Genomic DNA, 18,154 nt, shown 5'->3' on the forward strand with positions numbered 1-18,154 from the left:
GAACAATTACTTCTTAAGCCTATTGATGTGTGGTTGACCGGAAATATTTTATTGTACTCTTGGATTAAGGACACGATGTCTTGGATTCCATGCATCCTGTTTTCTGAATTCTCTTTTCATTGTTTGGAAGCATATACTCAAGTAACTTTTTTTTGTAAAGAGTCATTCAATATCCGAAAATTTTACCTTCAAATTTGTTAGCAGGACTTGGAAAATAATTGCACCTAGCTAATTTAATTCTTTGATCAATTTTCTAGTAATGCAATCTATTTTCTGTACAGAAAACTTTCAGAATTAAGTATTTTTGTACAAATTTCACCGTAAAGATTTGAGTCATTTCAAATTTTACCAATTATAGCTCATGATTTTCTATTAATTTATCTATTTTATCTATTTTGTGGATGCAGCCTTGATTTTCACAGTCTAATTTTCTTGAGTTTACTTATTAAAGAATACTTGATTCTTCCATTAATTTTTTTTTAGTAAATAAGGAAATTTTACTGCATACTGCATGTGATTTTGTCAGACTTAATTTGAGTTGATAATTTTTATTCAGTTTTCCTTTTCCTGGGTCAATTTTTGCAGTTTTCAATGTTACTTTCTTTGTTTTGAGACAGAGTCTCATTCTGTGGCCCAAGCTCAAGTGTGGTAACGTGATCTCAGCTCACTGCAACCCCTACCTCCTGGTTCAAGTGATTCTGGTGCCTCAGCCTCCGGAGTAGGTGGGATTATAGGCACATGCCACCACATGCTACTAATTTTTGCATTTTTAGTAGAGATGGGGTTTCACCATGTTGGCCAGGCTGGTCTCGAACTCCTGGTCTCAAGCAATCTGTCTGACTTGGCATCTCAGTGTTGGGATTACAGGTGTAAGCCACTGCACCTGGCCTCAATGTTACTTTTTTCTTTTTTTCTTTCTTTCTTTCTTTTTTTTTGAGACACAGTCTGACTGGGTTACCCAGGCTAAAGTGCAGTGGCATGACCTTGGCTCACTGCAACCTCCGCCTCCTGGATTCAACTGATTCTCTTGCTCAGCCTCCTGAGTGGCTGGGATTACAGGCACACGCCACCGTGCCCAGCCAATTTTTGTATTTTTAGTAGAAACAGGGTTTCACCATGTTGGCCAGGCTGGTCTCAAACTCCTGACCTCAGGCCATCCGCTCGCCTTGGCCTCCCAAAGTGCTAGGATTACAGGCATGAGCCACCACGCCTGGCTAATGTTACTTTTAAGATGTGGTTCTTCAGGGGTGTGTGTGTGTGTGTGTTTTAATCATTTATAACAAATTTTAATGTGTGCACTTTCAGGGGTTGTCAGTTTTATTTTGTGTTATTTATTTTTAGCAAGTTTCTCTTTCTTAAGAACTCAGGCAAAATATCTCCCAGGGTCAAAATGGCAGGGCGATAGTGTCCGGTTGCTTCTTTAATCACCACATTAGAATGGCAGCACCCGCCACTGGACTCCTTGCTGTAACTGAGCATAGGGTCCAGGTTTTGCCATCCAGGGTCTTTCACAGAGCATCCGTTTTACAGGATTGACTAGCATCGATGTGGTGTTCACTGCAAAAGACTTATGCTCTGAATTAAATTTATTTCTTGAGCTCTAGAATCAAATGCAGCAGAGTCTCATTATATGCCCACTTCATTCATACAAATTCAATTATACATGTTCATGAGGAGGGGGGAATTTAAATAGTGTGGGAAATTCAATCATCCAGACATCAGTAATGAACTTGACTCTGGATTAGTATGAGATAGAATGTGATGAATCTACAGTCCTACATTCAGTTTCAGCCGATATATGGCTCTCACAGTATTATCATTGCTTGCCCTAATCATACTTGATCTAATCATACTTGATTACTATGATAAGTAATTATCATACTTGCCCTTCAAGTATACTAATCATAGTATACTTGAAGGGTCATACATTGCTTTTATCACGGCCCTGAAACACAATCCAACTACTTTGTTTGGGGCTAACCCGAAGAAAGAGTGCCTGGTTCTGGCCCTGGAAAAAAAGCTGGTTGTATTGAACTCATTTAAGTAGTGAGTTGGGATGCCTCTTTAGTATGGTGTCTTCCTGAGGGAGTTCCAAGAGAAATTTTGACTACTTATTTTTGCTTTCACACTGTTTTCAGAGCCTGACATGTGTGAACTGTGCTTTCCCTATATTTGAGAGCCTTTTGGTTCTCTCCACTTGCAGGTCCCTCAGGCAGCTTCAGCTTCGTGTGTTGTAAATCAAATTTATTCCCTCGCAGCACCCTCCTTTTCTTGCACTTTCTGTCTCAGTGTGTGACCATGCTGTCCTCCAAGCTGCCCAAGCCAAGAATCTTGGTAAGGACCATCCCTCAAGTCTCTCTTCCCATTAATCACGTATCAAGGCTATTTATTAACTCTCAAATCCGTCCATGTCATTGGATCATCCCCTGTGGTTTGATTTGCTGCAACAGTTTCCAAGCTCACTTCTCTGATTTTAGCCTCCTCTTTATCCTCCTATCTCAAGCCTTTTCAATCTCCAACAGTTAGAGGGACTTTTTTTTAACTTGTATTTTAAGTTCAGGGGTACACATGCAGGTTTGTTACACAGGGAAACTTGTGTCATGGAGGTTTGTGGTACAGATTATTTCATCACCCAGGTATTAAGCCTAGTATCCATTACTTATTTTTCCTGATCCTTTCCTTCCACCCTCCACCTTTCCATAGGCCTCAGTGTGTGTTGTTCCCCTCTCCGTGTCCATGAGTTCCTATCATTTAGCTCCCACTTATAAGTGAGAACATGTGGTATTTGGTTTTCTGTTCCTGAGTTAGTTTGCTAAGGGCCTTCCAGCTCCATCCATATCCCTGCAATTCCCAATAGTTACAGTGGCTTTTCTTTTTCTTTCTTTTTTTTTTTTAAAAAAAAAAAAAAAAGAAAAAAAAAACAACAACAAAAAACAACCAAATCTGATATAGTGTTTCTCCTCTGTAATAATAATAATAATAGTAATGAAAAGCCAAATCTTCAGTAATTTCCCATTACCCTCAGGGGAAGTCCATGATCTTTACCAAAGATTACAGGCCTGCCCACTCTCTCTCTCTGCTGAGTAAAGCCCTGTTAGCCATTCCACTCCATGAAATCCCCATTCCTGGCAAACAGAACCAGTTGTTGGACATCACGTTCTTTCTCAGCTGAGGGTTCCTGTACACACTATTTGCTCTCCCTGCAGCATCCTAATGCCCCCTTTTTCTCTTGTCCTAAGTCTTATATCTCCTTCAGGTCTCAATTTAGACATGAAAGCTTTGGACAACAATCCCTGATTCCCTGATGAGATGCCTATCCTATGTTGAGACACCTGTCCTATGCATAGACATAGCCCCACTACTTCTCCCTGCAGTAGCATTTGTTCTATTTTAATTTCCTGTCTTTGTCTTTTCTACTACTCCAGGACAGTGTAACTGTTGGACCAGGGACTGTGTTTCTTCACCATTAGTGCCTGGCACCATGCCTACATAGACACAGGGTACATAATTGTCGAACGAACAAATCAGTGATATGTTGGGTTTCTTACTATAATTTCCTGGAGTGGGTGTAAGAGTCAGCCCTAGATTAGCATTCAGTAAATAAGAAAGAAAGAGGATGCCTGGCATGGGGAATATAGGCATTTAACCTGAACACTACTGCTTCTTTTCAGTGTTTAGCTTGAACCTTAGGGCTGTAGAGAAAGTCCTCAAAGAAGCTATTATCCTGTGGTAGAGTAACCCTGTTAACAAACCCTTTCTGCTTTCTTAGGGTCAGAGTCCTAGAAGTGAGAGAGCTGGCATGGGGTCGCAGTTCATGCCTATGTTTATGGCTCTTCTGTTCCCATTTTATCACATTTTAAGAACTTTACTGACTGGATGTGAGAAAAAACCCATGCACTTACAGCTTTGCTTTTGCAACCCATACCCATGGCCCAGTCAAACCCCTATTCCTTTTCCTCTTGTTTGGGCCATGGTGGTCACTCGCCTGCTACTTGCAGGTGCCACTTCAGCAGTTCAGCCTGCTCAGCCTTATTGTTTTACTTAATGTCTGCGTTTCAGTTTTAGAGATGGGGCTTCTTCTGCTCACTTGTTCCTAAACTCAACTTTCCACCTCTTGCCAGGTCCTCCAGGAATGATGCCCTGCTTTGGTTTTGTCTGTGCCAAAAGTTTCTGCTATACCCACAGTGGTGGTCATCTCTTCTGATCTTCACAGCCAATCAGCTGGCAAGGCCCCTGACCTCAGCTCAGCTCTTGTAGATCCTTATGACGTCATCCTTTAAGAGTGGAGTTCTAGGGCAAGCTGTTTTATTCCTGCCTCCTGAGGCCTTTCTGAAGATCTGTGGCTTGTCTCTGTCCTGAGGGTGAAGATGGATGACAGATGCTACCCAGTAATCTTTCCAGATGAGCGGAATTTCCGCCCCTTCACTTCTGACTCTCTGGCTGCAATTGAGAAGCGGATTGCCATCCAAAAGGAGAAAGATAAGTCTAAAGACCAGACAGGAGAAGTACCCCATCCTCGGCCTCAGCTTGACCTAAAGGCCTCCAGGAAGTTGCCCAATCTCTATGGTGACATTCCTCGTGAGCTCATAGGAAAGCCCCTGGAAGACTTGGACCCATTCTACAGAAATCATAAGGTACTCCATGAGGAGGTGGGGGTGTTCTAACCATGCAGTTATAACTGGTGTTATGGGTTCTCCAAACACCGCTCTTGGAGTTTATAGCAGGCAGGCTGTGCCTTTTCTTTGCTGTCATGCCCTGGCATTGCCTTGATAGTCCTGAAAACCCCTTTCAGTCCTCATTTTTTCTCTGCAATGCGTGTATTAGAGGAGAAGATGAGGATGAGGGACTACAGAAGGATAAAAGGAAAACAGAGAAAACACAAAATGAAGTCTGGAAAGAGGACTGGACTAGTAGTCCCAGAAGTTAAGTACAGGCCATTTCAAGTGATTGGCTTTATGACTCTGGGCAAATCACTTTACAAATCTTCACTTTGAAAATCTGTGTAACAGAAATAATGCCTGATGTTCCTACCTTAAAGCATAGACATGCTGGGAAAGCACTTTATCACTGTAATGCATTACACTGATACAAAGGATTAATACCATGGTCCGGAAATGCTCATTTTAGTGACAAGATTGTGCCTTAAAAACTCTTGGATAATAGGCTTTCTAGGCTATTAAATGAGACTGATAGGGTTCAGACCAACACTTGATGCATAGTAGGAGCTCAGTAAATGAAACCTAAGAAAATGGTAACCAAGTGGGCACATGCAGATTGTATGTAAACTCAATGCAAATATGTGAAAGCCTTGCTATTTTATCTGCCTGGATGCAGTTCTTGCAGGAAAAGTCTAGTAAAGGTTTCTTGAAGGGGCTCCTGAGTGAGGAAATGTAAACTTTTAGCTCCCACATGACTGTTTTAGAGCCTGAGGCTGTGAGCACACTTGTCCCTTTGAGGAAAGGCTCAGAAGATTTTGCCATCATCACTTCGCAGTGTGATCCAGCAGAGGTTGGAAACACCACCTTGCCATACTGAGGTTAGAGGCCTAGGAGGCTGGGAGCTTTGGGGAAGCCCAAGAAAATATGGGATGCTGAGAGCATCTTTGGCTGGCATCCATAAGAAACTGATCTTTCAAAGATTGCCTGACTTGCATGTCCTTCAATTGGGACAGACTTAGGGTCGTCAGGCCAAATGAGGACCAGATATACAGAGGAAAGCAGAGTATAAGTAGGAAGGACAAGCAAGGGGAAAGAAGTTAAGGAGCAAAAACACTCCAATATTTCTCCTTTTTCTGATGCCCCAGGATTCCAGGGTCTTCTTGGAGGTGTAGTTGTTGGAGGTGAGTTAACTTTAGAGGTCTCCTTCTGCCTCAATGCTGGAGAAGAGACCCCTGAGTCAGGCAGCAGTTTGGTGTGCAGCTGACAGTACTGGGAGAACAGGACTATTCCAGCCTGAGTGGTAATTCTAGGACCACCACTTCTCAGCCTGGGTCCTCCCTTTAAATCAGAAGACGTGATATCTGTTTAGAGCTCTGCACACCCATGATCTCACATGACCAGTGCCCTCAGCAGTCATGCGAGGTATGTGTGATTATGATTAGCACTCTACCTCACAGATGAGGAAACCAGAGCCCAGCTGGGAAAGCGACTTAAGCCAGGTCAAGCAGCCAGTGAGTGGTGGAGCTAGGATGCAAACTCAAGGGTGCTTTTTATCGTCACAGGCTACTTCTCTTTAGAAGCCCCATTTTGAAGAGCAACAGGGGAAAGAAGTAGAGAAGTGTCAGCAAGCAGGCAGGAGGAGCTAGTACCTATCATTTTACTCATTAAAACCCTGGCACATACAGTTAAATACACCATTAGTTAAAATATTTAAAGCAGTAAGAAGAGGCATCAATAAAACGTCAAAATCAAAGGGCACAGAAGGAGAGCCATATTGTGCCACTTATTAATGTGGGGTGACTTACCTCAAAGAGAGGTTTGTTTCTGCCCTAAAATTGTCTGTCTGTTCAAAGGAAAGGCACAGAATTTCCAAAGCAGGTCTTGGGCTCCTGGCTCATATTTTTTAAAAAACCCTGTGGCTCATTTCATTATTACGGGGGCAAAGAAAAATATCCTAGCACAGTTTTCTCTGCAGCCAGATGACCATCAGACCAGTCAATCCCAGCAACTCATTGAAGGAAGGTTGATGGTTGGCAGTGGCTGATGTTCTGGCACCTGAGCCAAGGTAGCACTCACAGTGCTGACGATGGGCCTGGGTGCCAAGATCTGTTTCTCTTGCCTGAGAACATGCTGTATTACATGGCCAAGTAGTACTTTTTGCAAATCTGAAAGGAGTCATGAGTTGGAGAGAAATGAATGACTTACTTTCTGAAGGCTTTTGTAACTGACAGCCATGGGGACAGATATGGGGACAGCTAGATAACAGTTAAATGGAAAGAGGGAGGTCTGGAGGTGGATGTTAGAAGCCTGTTAGTGACAGGTTGTTGTCCAGGGGCTGCTTCATTCCCAGTGCCCAGGGAGTCATGCTAGGAGAAAATGGGCAGAAGTTCAGTGTTCTTCAATGGGACTCCATTGGACACCTTGTGGGGGCATAGTGTACCACTGGCAAGTCTGTCCTGTTTGGCATCCTTGAGTCTTCCCAATAAAGGCCAGTAGAGCCCATAGTCATTACAGCAGACAACCAAAAATGCCCACACACATTTCCAAATGTCTTCTGTAGGGGCAATGCCCATCTCTCCTGCTGGTTAAGGACCATGGGCAGATTTGCCCCTATGTCCATAGAGGTAAAGAAAGAGCAGATCCAGGAAACTTGGTGACTTTTTTCTTGAAGATCATCAAGGTTAGAATTGACTGGTTATTTCACACAGTGCTTCTCAGACCTGAGGTAGCAAACATGGACCCTTTAGGTCACTTACTATTCTAAGATTCTTTACAAAGTTTTCATTAATAATCAAAATAATTTAAAATAATCTGCTGAATCTAAATGTCCAAGCTCAATTTCTGTCTCTTCAAGTTCTCTCCTAGTCCCTTTCCCCATTGATACATACCATGGAGTACAATATTAAGGGTTTTGTTTTCCCCAGTTATTACTCTATACTCCTAATTTTGGTATTTTCAAGTCCCATGTTTTCCATCTCTGATTCCTCTGGAGTATCCCATTGGATAAATATACCACAACCCAACAGTTACATTATAATTTTCTCTGAATGAATTCATGATAAATATTGCTTTGTCACTGCATTTAATTCCTGTTGTATATGTGTGCGTTTTCTTGTTTTGCAGACATTTATGGTGTTAAACAAAAAGAGGACGATCTACCGCTTCAGTGCCAAGCGTGCCTTGTTCATTTTTGGGCCTTTCAATTCAATCAGAAGTTTAGCCATTAGAGTCTCAGTCCATTCATATCCTTTCATTGCACTAAGTCCAGATCATTTGAAAAGCACACGTGCCCCACAGTGTTCATGTTATTGAATGGAAGCAAATAACTAATTCTTTCTACAAATACTGGCTGAATGCCTACTGCTCAGGCAGGGACTGTGCTGGATGTGAGCAAGACGTCATCTCCTTCTCTGGGGTCCTATGGCCTCAGAAGGGCATGGACTAAAAGGAAGGCAATTTCTTTAGTGAGATGGGTAGTGTGAAAGTGGTAGCAGGGAGAGGCACTGCTCTGCTTTAGAGGCATCAAGGATGGCTTCTTAGAGGAAGGCACATCTAAGCTGACACGTAAAGAGTTCTAAGCTGGCAACCTGTGCACCATATTGAGTTGATAATGTGTTGTGTTGGACCCACACAGTACTTAAAACTTTAAAAAACACTTTCTAATGTGAATACTCCAGATTTCCAGCTTTTCTTGAAAGATGGAAACTGGCAAGAGTAGGTTCACATTTCTGTTAATACCTGGCAAAAATCGGTAGAGTAAGAAATTGCTGCCTCTTTGGAGGGGGCATGTAAGCTCTGTCTCATCACCTCTGCACCCCTCTTGTGGCTGAACACTAGCCCATTTTAGCCATTTATATGCCTTTCAGGCTCTTAAAACTTAGGGTTTGCAATGTCAGTCTTAAAGCGTAAAGGCAGGTAGGAATTATTAAGCATTTCTGATGTATGCAAGGGTTGGGGGAGACACTAGGAAGTTTTAGACAGGGGAATGAGAAAAAGATATGGGTTGGTAGATTTAGTAAAATATTTAGGAGAATGGCAATGAATAACTATTTGGGTTTGGTTCCCTAGAAGCAGAGCCTGATATGGGCATTCTTATTTAAGTGATTTAACAGAGGAGTGCTTTCTGGAGAAGGAGAAAGGGAAGCAGAAGGGGGGGAAACAAAGAGCCAAGCAAGGATATGGTCCTCGCTGAGTCAGCTTCATCCTGATCCCACGAGGAACTCTGGAGCATGCATTGCACCACAGAATTGTCCCACTTTGAAGCAAGGGCCTGTGTCAGTCAGACATGTGGAAGGGGGTGTGTAGCTCTCCAAGTGAGAAGGCTGCCATTCAGCAGGGGACAATTCTCCACAGGAGGGGACAGCTGTGAGTTGTTCTCAGTCAATACTCACAGTCAGAAGATAGATGCACCTGCAGAAAAGGGGACCAGCAGGGGTACTCCCAGTCTTACCCAATAGCTAATGGCTCATGCCATCCTACAACATATCTGCCTTAATGGATGCTGGCCACATTGTTCAGCATGTTCATAATCGGCACCGTTATCATCAACTGCGTGTTCATGGCTACAGGGCCTGCTAAAAACAGCAACAGCAACAATACTGACATTGCAGAGTAAGTATTTTTCCTTCACTCACCTGTCCTAAGTTTTTAAACAAATATACCTAAGACAGTTAATGATTACACTGGAGGGAAAGAAAAAGTCGCTGATAATTCTAACACACATGTTGGCAGAATCAGTTTTATTTTTGTCCTTTTTTTTTTTTTTTTACAATTTGTAATAAACAGCACACATATGTTCACATTTTAAGTGGTTTTCTTTGTGTTTACATAAGTTTTATAGGTATCCATTTTGATGGCTATATAATATTTTATAGGTGAATAAACCATAATGTACTTAACCACTCTAGCATTTTAGTAGATTATAACGTTGTCATAAAAATTTTTTTGCATAAAGCTACATTTATGTATTTATTTATTCTTTGTTTTTGTTTATAAAACATTTTTATGCCAATTCACTATGCCAAAAATAAGCTATTCTTTTTTAATTAAAATTTTTTTTTTTTAAATTTTCTGAGACAGGGTTTCGCTCTTGTTGCCCAGGCCGGAGTGCAATGGTGCTATCTCAGCTCACTGCAACCTCTGCCTCCCAGGTTCAAGCGATTCTCCGGCCTCACCCTCCCAAGTAGCTGGGATTACAGGCGCCTGCCTCCACACCCAGCTAATTCTTTTGTATTTTTAGTAGAGACAGGATTTCACCATATTGGCCAGGCTGGCCTCAAACTCCTACGTCAGGTGATCTGCTCGCCTCAACCTTGCAAAGTGTTGGGATTACAGACGTGGGCCACTGCACCCAGCCCTATTCTTAAATTATTATTTTCTTGAGATATTCTCTTAGAAATGGATTTTCTAGATAAAAAGGTACATTTTAATGCTTTTAATAATATATATACACAAAATATTTTCCAAAAAGTTGGTATCAATTTTCTCTGCCATCAGCAGTGTATTCTAATAACCAATTATATCACATTCTTGCTAGCATTAAATTTTTTCCTCTCTAATTTATGGAGTTAAAATATTTGCATTTCTTTAATTTCCAGATGGGTTAGACTTAAGAAAATTTTAATTGACACATAATAATTGTACACATTTATAGGCTACATGTGATATTTTGATACATGCATACACTGTGTAATGATCGCTCACAGGGTAATTGGGATATCAATCCCAATTGGACATTAATTATTTCCTTGTATTGGAAACATTTCAAATCTTCTGTTCTAGCTATTTTGATATATGCAATAAATTATTGTTAACTAAATAGTCACCCTACTGTGCTATTGAGTACTAGAATTTATTCCTTCTATCTGTTTTTTGTACTCATTGATCAACTTCTTTTCATTACCCACCTCTCCCCCAATCTTTCCCCATCTCTGGTAACCACCATTCCACTCTCTACCTCCATGTGATCCACTTTTTCAGTTCCCATAGGTGAATGACAATATGAAATATTTGATTTAGACTCTTTTGATGTTTTCATTTCTGAATTGCGTGTTTCCATCTTTGTTTCTGTATCATTTTTATTTCTTTTCTAATCAGTTTGAGTGAGTTCTCTGTATTACTGAAGTGTTAATTTTTTATCATTTGTATTGGCTTTTCAGACATATAAATTAGTTTTTTAACTTAGAAGTTCTATATTTGTATAAATATTTTCTTATCAAAAGTTCCAGTTTTTCTAGTTTAACATATTTGCTGCTTTAATCTTTCAGGAACATATTGAATGCAAATTGAATAAATGAGACCATTTTTTTCTAACTCCTATTTAATTATGCAATATAAACCACTGCAATCAATATAGAGAACATTTCAATTACCCCCAAAATGTCTCATGCCTCTTTGCAGTTTATCCCCAACCCCCACTCCCAACCCCAGGCAAACATTGATCTCATTTCTGTCATTCGAGACTTGTTTTGCCTTTTTAAAGAATTTCATATACTTTTCATATGGTATGTATGATACCATATTTTTGTATCTGGTTTCTTTCATTTAGCATAATGCTTTGAGATACATCTATGTTGTTGTGTATATTTCTACATTTTTTCTTGTTTTTGTTGCTGAGTTGGATTCCATTGAATGGATATACCACATTTTGTTTTCCCATTTATCTATTGCTGTACATTTGTGTTGTTGTCAGTTTAGGGCTATTATGAATAAAGTTGCTGCAAACATCTCTGTATAAAAATCTTTTGTGGATATATTTTTGCATTTCTCTGGGATAAATACCTAGGTGTGTAATTGCTGGGCCCTATGATAAGTATATATGTAACTTTCTAAGAAACTGCTAAACCTTTTTCAAATTGACAGCATAATTTTACATTCATACCAGCAATATATGAAAGTTTCAAAGTCTTTATTAATTTTTTCACGCAATTTGCTTTGATTTTAATTTGCTGTTCTATTTCTAGCTTCTTAAGTTGGAAGTTTAAATAGTTGGTTTTAGATTTTTCTTCTTATACAATTGTATAAAGCTATACATTTCTGTCCAAGAACTGCTTTAGCTGCATTCCACAGATGTCAATACACTGTGTTTTCATTACCTTTTGGTTCAAAATATTCCCTACATTTTCTCATGATTTATTCTTTGTCCCGTATGTCATTTAGAAGTGTGTTTTTTAATATTTCCAAATATTTTATGCTTTTCTAGTTGTTTTCTGGTTGTCTGATTATTATCTAACTTTAGTTCAGTTATGGTCAGAGAATATACTCTGTAAAATTTCAATCTTTTGAAATAAAGAGAAACATCTTTTATAGTCTGTCTTGGGAAGTGTGTCACATGCGCTTGGAAAGAATGTGGATTCTGCCACATTCTTAAATACTCCTTAAAAGGTCAGTTAAGTTAAGGTGGTTGATAGTGTCCTTTAGATCTTTTGTACCTGTACTGAGTTTTACCTAGTGTTTTTGTGAATTACTGAAACAGAGGCTTGAAATCTCTATCTATGATTGTGAATTTGTCTATTCTTTCTCTCTTTTTGTCAAATTTGGCTTCGTGTATTTTGAAGCACTATTATCAGGTACATACATATTTATGATGATTATTATCCTCCAGATGTATTCATTCTTTTATTATTATGGAATGTCTTCTTTGTCTCTAATAATACTCATTTAAATATTTGTTTTGTCTAATATTAATATAGCTACTCCAGCTTTCTTATGCTCTTTGTTTGCATGGTATATCTTTTTCCGTCCTTTTACTGTCAACCCTTTTTTGTCTTTGTATTTGTAGCATATATCTTGTAAACAACATATAGTTGGTTTTTGCTTTTTATGCAGTCTATCAATCCAGTTGCAGACTTTTGATGGACTAAAGTTCATTTACATTTAATATAGTTATATAATTGAATTTTGCTCTGCCATTTTTCTATTGGTTTTCTATTTATCTCTCTCTTTTTTTTTTTTTTTGTCGTTGTTATTCCTTTGCTACTCCATTATTTCCCCATTCCTGCTTCCTTTTGTGTCAATCAAGTATATTTAGTATTTCATTTTAATCCCCTACTGGCCTTTTAGCTTTACTTACTTGCATTTTTTAGTGGTTTCTTCAGAGATTAGGCATTTTTAAATGGGCAAAATAGAGTTAATGTTGAATTCCTTCAAGTAAAACAGAAACCATGCCACAGTTTAGTCCTGTTTGTTTTTTGTCGTATATTTATATTAATGTACACAATAAACCCAACAATACGGTTTATCATTTTTGCTTTAAATGGGCACATGCCTTTTAAAGACATTTTTTTTCCCCTGTAGATCCAAGTTATCTTTTGGTATTATTTCTTTTTAGCCTGAACAACTTCCTTTAATATTTCTTGTGGTTCAGTTCTGTTGGCAACACATTCTCAGTTTATATTGATCTGAAAATGTCCTTATTTCATACTCATTTTTGAAGTAGAGTTTCATTGTATATAGATTTAGTGCTCGACAATGTGTTTTTCTAGCACTTTAAGTATGTCATTTCCATGTTTTCTGCCCCCTGTTGCTTAGCTCTCTCTTGCTTGCTTCCAGGATTTCCTCCCTAAATTTCCAGCTGCTCTGCCAGCTCTGAACTCCACCCTCAGCCACCTTAAATCTTCAGGACTGCAGCTGTTTGCTAGTATTGGGGTGGGAGTGGGGAAGTTGGAAAACACTCTCAGACCAAAACGTTAAACATTTTTATAATTCTTATTCATTGCAGGTACCTTCTTTTAAGAGGAACATCTGCCCCAGTTTCTGCCTCCTTTTGTTCACCTGGCGGGGCCTTCAAATAGTTGTCCTTATATATATATTTTTCCAGTTTAATACTCATTATCTGTGGGAGGGTTTGCCCAACCACTTCATGTCTTCATCACAATTGAAGCAGGCATTAATGGTCTCTTAATTTTGCTTATTATTTTTTTCCTTTCCTGTATTAAATTTAACAAACTTTCCTCTATGCCTGTGGATTTTGATTTATAGTTAGAAATACTTTCTCTAGCCTTAAGTTATAAAAGGACTCTCATATTTTCTTATAGTGCTTTTATAGTTTCCTTTTTTAAAAATTTAAATCCTTGAATAATTTGGAATTCATTCAAGGGTAGGGTGTCATAAATAGATCTGACTTCATATTTCCATCCCAGATGTCTATCCATTTGTCCCAACACCATTTGTTAAATAGTCCACCTCCTATCCTCTAATGTGAAATGTTACTTAGGTATTCAGATCTATTTCTGGACTTTCTTTTCTCTTCCATTGGTCTTCATTTTCATATGCCAGATGCCATACACTTTTTCATATGCCATACACTTTTTAACTATCAAGATTGTCTAATATTGTAATGTTCAGGAGTGCTAGAGGTTCCTTTTGAGAATTTTTATGGTTCTTGTTGGTTTATTTTTTCATGTAAATTTTATAGTCAACTTGGCTGGTTTTATTGACATGATGAAAGGATTTATAAATGAACCTGGAGGAAACTGACATCTTTATGAAGTTGGAATTCATTGAGAACATGACATATTTTTTATTTGTTAAAATCTTCTTTTGTGTTCCTCTAATTGCTTTAAAACTTTCTTCATACAGATCTTCCACAATTCTTGCTAAATTTGTTTGTGAATTTTACTGTTTTTTGTTGCCATTATAAATGTGGTCTTTTCTTTCATTATACCTTGTAACTATATATAGTTATATAAAACTATATGTATATATATGTATGTACATCAGTATTATACATATCAATATTTTATATATATATACAATTTTGTGCTATCGTTGGTAAAATTTGTTGTCAGCATTTGTTTACTCTCTTGATGACTCGTATGGCTCCCCATCTTTCTCATGTATTGAAAAATTTTTTTTTTTTTTGAGATGGAGTTTCGCTCTTGTCGCCCAGGCTGGAGTGCAATGGTGCGATCTCGGCTCACCGCAACCTCCTCCTCCCGGGTTCAAGCAATTCTCTTGACTCAGCCTCTGGAGTAGCTGGGATTACAGGCATGCACCACCACACCTAGCTACTTTTGTATTTTTAGTAGAGACAGGGTTTCTCCATGTTGGTCAGGCTGGTCTCTAACTCCCGACCTCAGATGATCCACCCACCTCGGCCTCCCAAAGTGCTGGGATTACAGGCATGAGCCACCATGCCAGGCTTGAAATGTTTTTAATAGCATGGAAATGAGGCATTCTGAGAGAAAGAAAGAGAATTATCCAGTAAAGCGATTTATATCTGCAAATCTTTTGGAGAGGGATATAAGGAATTAGTGAAATGGGAATGAATTCATTTATTAATAGCTTTTGCATTTTTCGTTGGTAATCTTTTTCAGTTTTAAAATTTCTCTGAATATTTTGCTATATTCTTCTTCTCATTTATCATTTTGTTCATATGTTTTCTTTTTTCTGTGCTTAGATTTGCCAGAGGCTTGCCTATCTTTATGTTTTTTTAAAGGATATCTTAAATTCTATTTTAAAAACTATTCTATAGTTTTTCTAAAACTATGTCTTAAATTCTATTTGTCTTAAATTCTGTTTTTCTAAAACTATATCTTAAATTCTGTTTATGTATTAAATTCTATTTTTATTTTATTATTATTTTTTGAGACAGAATCTCACTTTCTTGCCCAGGCTGGAGTGCAGTGGAGCAATCTCCACTTACTGCAAGCTTTGCCTCCTGGATTCAGGCGATTCTTGTGTCTCAGCCTCCCAAGTGACTGAGATTACAGACATGCACTGCCACGTCTGGCTAATTTTTGTATTTTTAGTAGAGATGGGGTTTTGCCATGTTGCCTAGGTCTTGAACTCCTGGACTCAGGTGATCCGCCTGCCTCAGCCTCCCAAAGTGCTGCGATTACAGGCGTGAGCCACGGCACCTGGTCTTAAATTCTATTTAAAAATATAATATTTTTGGCCGGGCACCGTGGCTCACCATCTATAATCCCAGAGCTTTGGGAGGCCGAGGCAGGCAGATAACCTGAGGTTGGGAGTTCGAGACCAGCCTGACCAACATGGAGAAACCCCATCTCTACTAAAAATACAAAATTAGCCGGGCGCGGTGGCACATGCCTGTAATCCCAGCTACTCGGGAGGCTGAGGCAGGAGAATCACTTGAACCTGGGAGGCAAAGGTTGCGGAGAGCCAAGTTCATGCCATTGTGCTCCAGCCTGGGCAACAAGAGTGAGAGCCAAGTTCATGCCATTGTGCTCCAGCCTGGGCAACAAGAGTGAAACTCCATCTCAATATATATATATATATATATATATGTGTGTGTGTGTGTGTGTGTGTGTGTGTGTGTGTGTGTGTGTGTGTAATATTTTTCCCTCTACCTTCTTTTATTTTCTTCCTTATACATTCAATAGGACATAACGTATTCTAAAATACAAATTTGAATATTTAGTACATGTATTTTCCTTCTTGTTGTAAATAATAAAAGTATTTATAGGGACAATGTTTGGGGTACAGCTTTGTCTCTGTCTTATAGGTTTTAATATGTGGCATTTCAATTTTTAATATTTTCTAAATGTCTTTTGTATTCTTATTTTCCCTTCCTCTTTGGTTCAGTTTCTTGCAGATACTTCTTTAAGGATGTTTGTAGTAACATTTGTGGTATCTGACTTGGCAAGTTGCAAGTATTGTACTACATCTCCCACATTAGTTACGCTTGAGCTGTACATTTCCCTTCAGATCCTCTAGTAATTCAAAGAGACTCACTCAAGTTCAGGCAAATATAAGAAGCTTCTTGTGAATGGAATGGCTTAGCTAATATTTCTAAAATGACTGGACAATGACTCACTGTTTCTAAAGCTTGAGGGACTTGGGCACACAGGCAAAAAATCCCTCCTGCTAGAGGTATGACGGTGAAAGCTGACTAGCAGCTGTTTGTGCCTCTGGTGGGGAGTAGGACTGGGGACTCCCAGATCTTGCAGGCACTTATTAGGGAATACAACATGATCAGGAAAGGGGCTATGTGAGCAAGGTTGGATGCTCCAGGGAAAGATGGACTAATGACCCTGAGAGGCTTTCCTCCCAGAATCTGGGTGATGCTCATTCTCATCATGCTTCTTTAGAACATGTTTTTATTTTCAAATGTTTTCACAGATTTTAAATGGGAATTTGGGAAGGCAGTCTCCAGTCACTTCTACCCTACTTTTTTTCCTAGAAGTGTTCTCTAAATCATATTCACATCTATTCTAATTTACTTGGCTCTAGTGGTTTCTGGGACACTGGTTAGAGGTCAGACTTTGAAAACTGCCCTTTCTTTGACTATAAGTTCTGATTTGGTCTATTTGTCTCTGGAGAATTCTTCTCCCTCCTAGGTGGTGTCTTTGTAGGGACCATCTGTCTCTGTTGCTGGGTGGAATCTCGAACCTGGTTAAGTCTGGCCAGCGGAGGGGCTATGCCTTGAGGAGGGCACAGGTAGCCCCAGGAATAGATGCCATCCTGGCAGTGTCCCTGGGAAATGTGGTCTCCCCTTTGGAGATTTGGCTGTTGCATGAGGTGCTGAGTGCGGGTGCTGCTATTCGTTGCTTACTGCAGTTCTCTGGAAGCCTTTTTTTTTTTTTTTTTTTTTTTTTTTTTGAGACGGAGTCTCGCTCTGTAGCCCGGGCTGGAGTGCAGTGGCCGGATCTCAGCTCACTGCAAGCTCCGCCTCCCGGGTTTACGCCATTCTCCTGCCTCAGCCTCCCGAGTAGCTGGGACTACAGGCGCCCGCCACCTCGCCCGGCTAGTTTTTTGTGTTATTTTTAGTAGAGACGGGGTTTCACCGTGTTGGCCAGGATGGTCTCGATCTCCTGACCTCGTGATCCGCCCGTCTCGGCCTCCCAAAGTGCTGGGATTACAGGCTTGAGCCACCGCGCCTGGCCTGGAAGCCTTTTTCATCAGGAGGGTAGGATCTATGGAGGAGATCGATCAGGAGAGTGCATTGTTTCCACAGCAGCAGTTTGCCCTGCCTAGCCTTTGTGGTGAGATGCAAGGAGCCTTCTTTCTCTATTGGAAAAGGTAATTTGCTCTGAGGCCATTTTCACTATTAAAATACCCATAAGGCAGGGAGGAAAACCCCTTTTTAGGCCATAGGGAAGCAGAGAGGAAGGAAGCAAGGGTGGGGAAAGCTGCTGCTCTCCCCTGGCAGTTCTGAATAGTAGATACATGAATGTGGGGTGGAAGGAGGCTGTTAAAAATGTCTTCATACAAGGAGGCATGTAATTTCCTGCTGGTGGGCATGGCTTTATTCCATATCAGATGTCGTTTTGATCTGCCTGTCCCATCATTGGTAGGCTTCAACTGGAAAAGAGAGAATGGTGGAAGTAAGAGGTGGGAGGCTAGAATATCAGGCCGAAATAGCAGCGATGGTCTGCTGTCTCATTTGCTTGAGATCTGTATGAAGACTTGAAAAATCCCACAAATACGCAATTACAGATTTTTATAAAAGCACCTATAACTTTATAATTTAAAATTGATATTAAAAGATATTGCCTTTTTAAACTCTTTTAATGCCTGTTTACATGAGGACA

The 18,154-nt window shown here is 39.7% G+C and overlaps 1 protein-coding gene across 3 annotated transcripts in view; it reads left to right on the top strand.

Annotated features, from left to right (window-relative positions):
• SCN11A (sodium voltage-gated channel alpha subunit 11) overlaps positions 1-18,154 on the top strand; it is a 226,141-nt gene that overhangs the window by 102,164 nt on the left and 105,823 nt on the right. The window contains exons 4-7 of one of the 3 annotated variants that reach the window (XM_023231709.2): positions 2,204-2,334; positions 4,361-4,634; positions 7,782-7,900; positions 9,168-9,269. In XM_023231709.2, the coding sequence (XP_023087477.1) occupies positions 4,368-4,634; positions 7,782-7,900; positions 9,168-9,269 (488 nt within the window). In that variant the 5' untranslated portion in view covers positions 2,204-2,334; positions 4,361-4,367. Of the gene's footprint in view, positions 1-2,203; positions 2,335-4,170; positions 4,635-7,781; positions 7,901-9,167; positions 9,270-18,154 lie in introns of those variants that run through there. The other 2 variants (XM_023231708.2, XM_023231707.1) reach the window with 2 other exon arrangements.

This window comes from Piliocolobus tephrosceles, chromosome 2 (assembly GCF_002776525.5).
Source record: "Piliocolobus tephrosceles isolate RC106 chromosome 2, ASM277652v3, whole genome shotgun sequence".
Lineage (NCBI taxonomy): Eukaryota > Metazoa > Chordata > Mammalia > Primates > Cercopithecidae > Piliocolobus > Piliocolobus tephrosceles.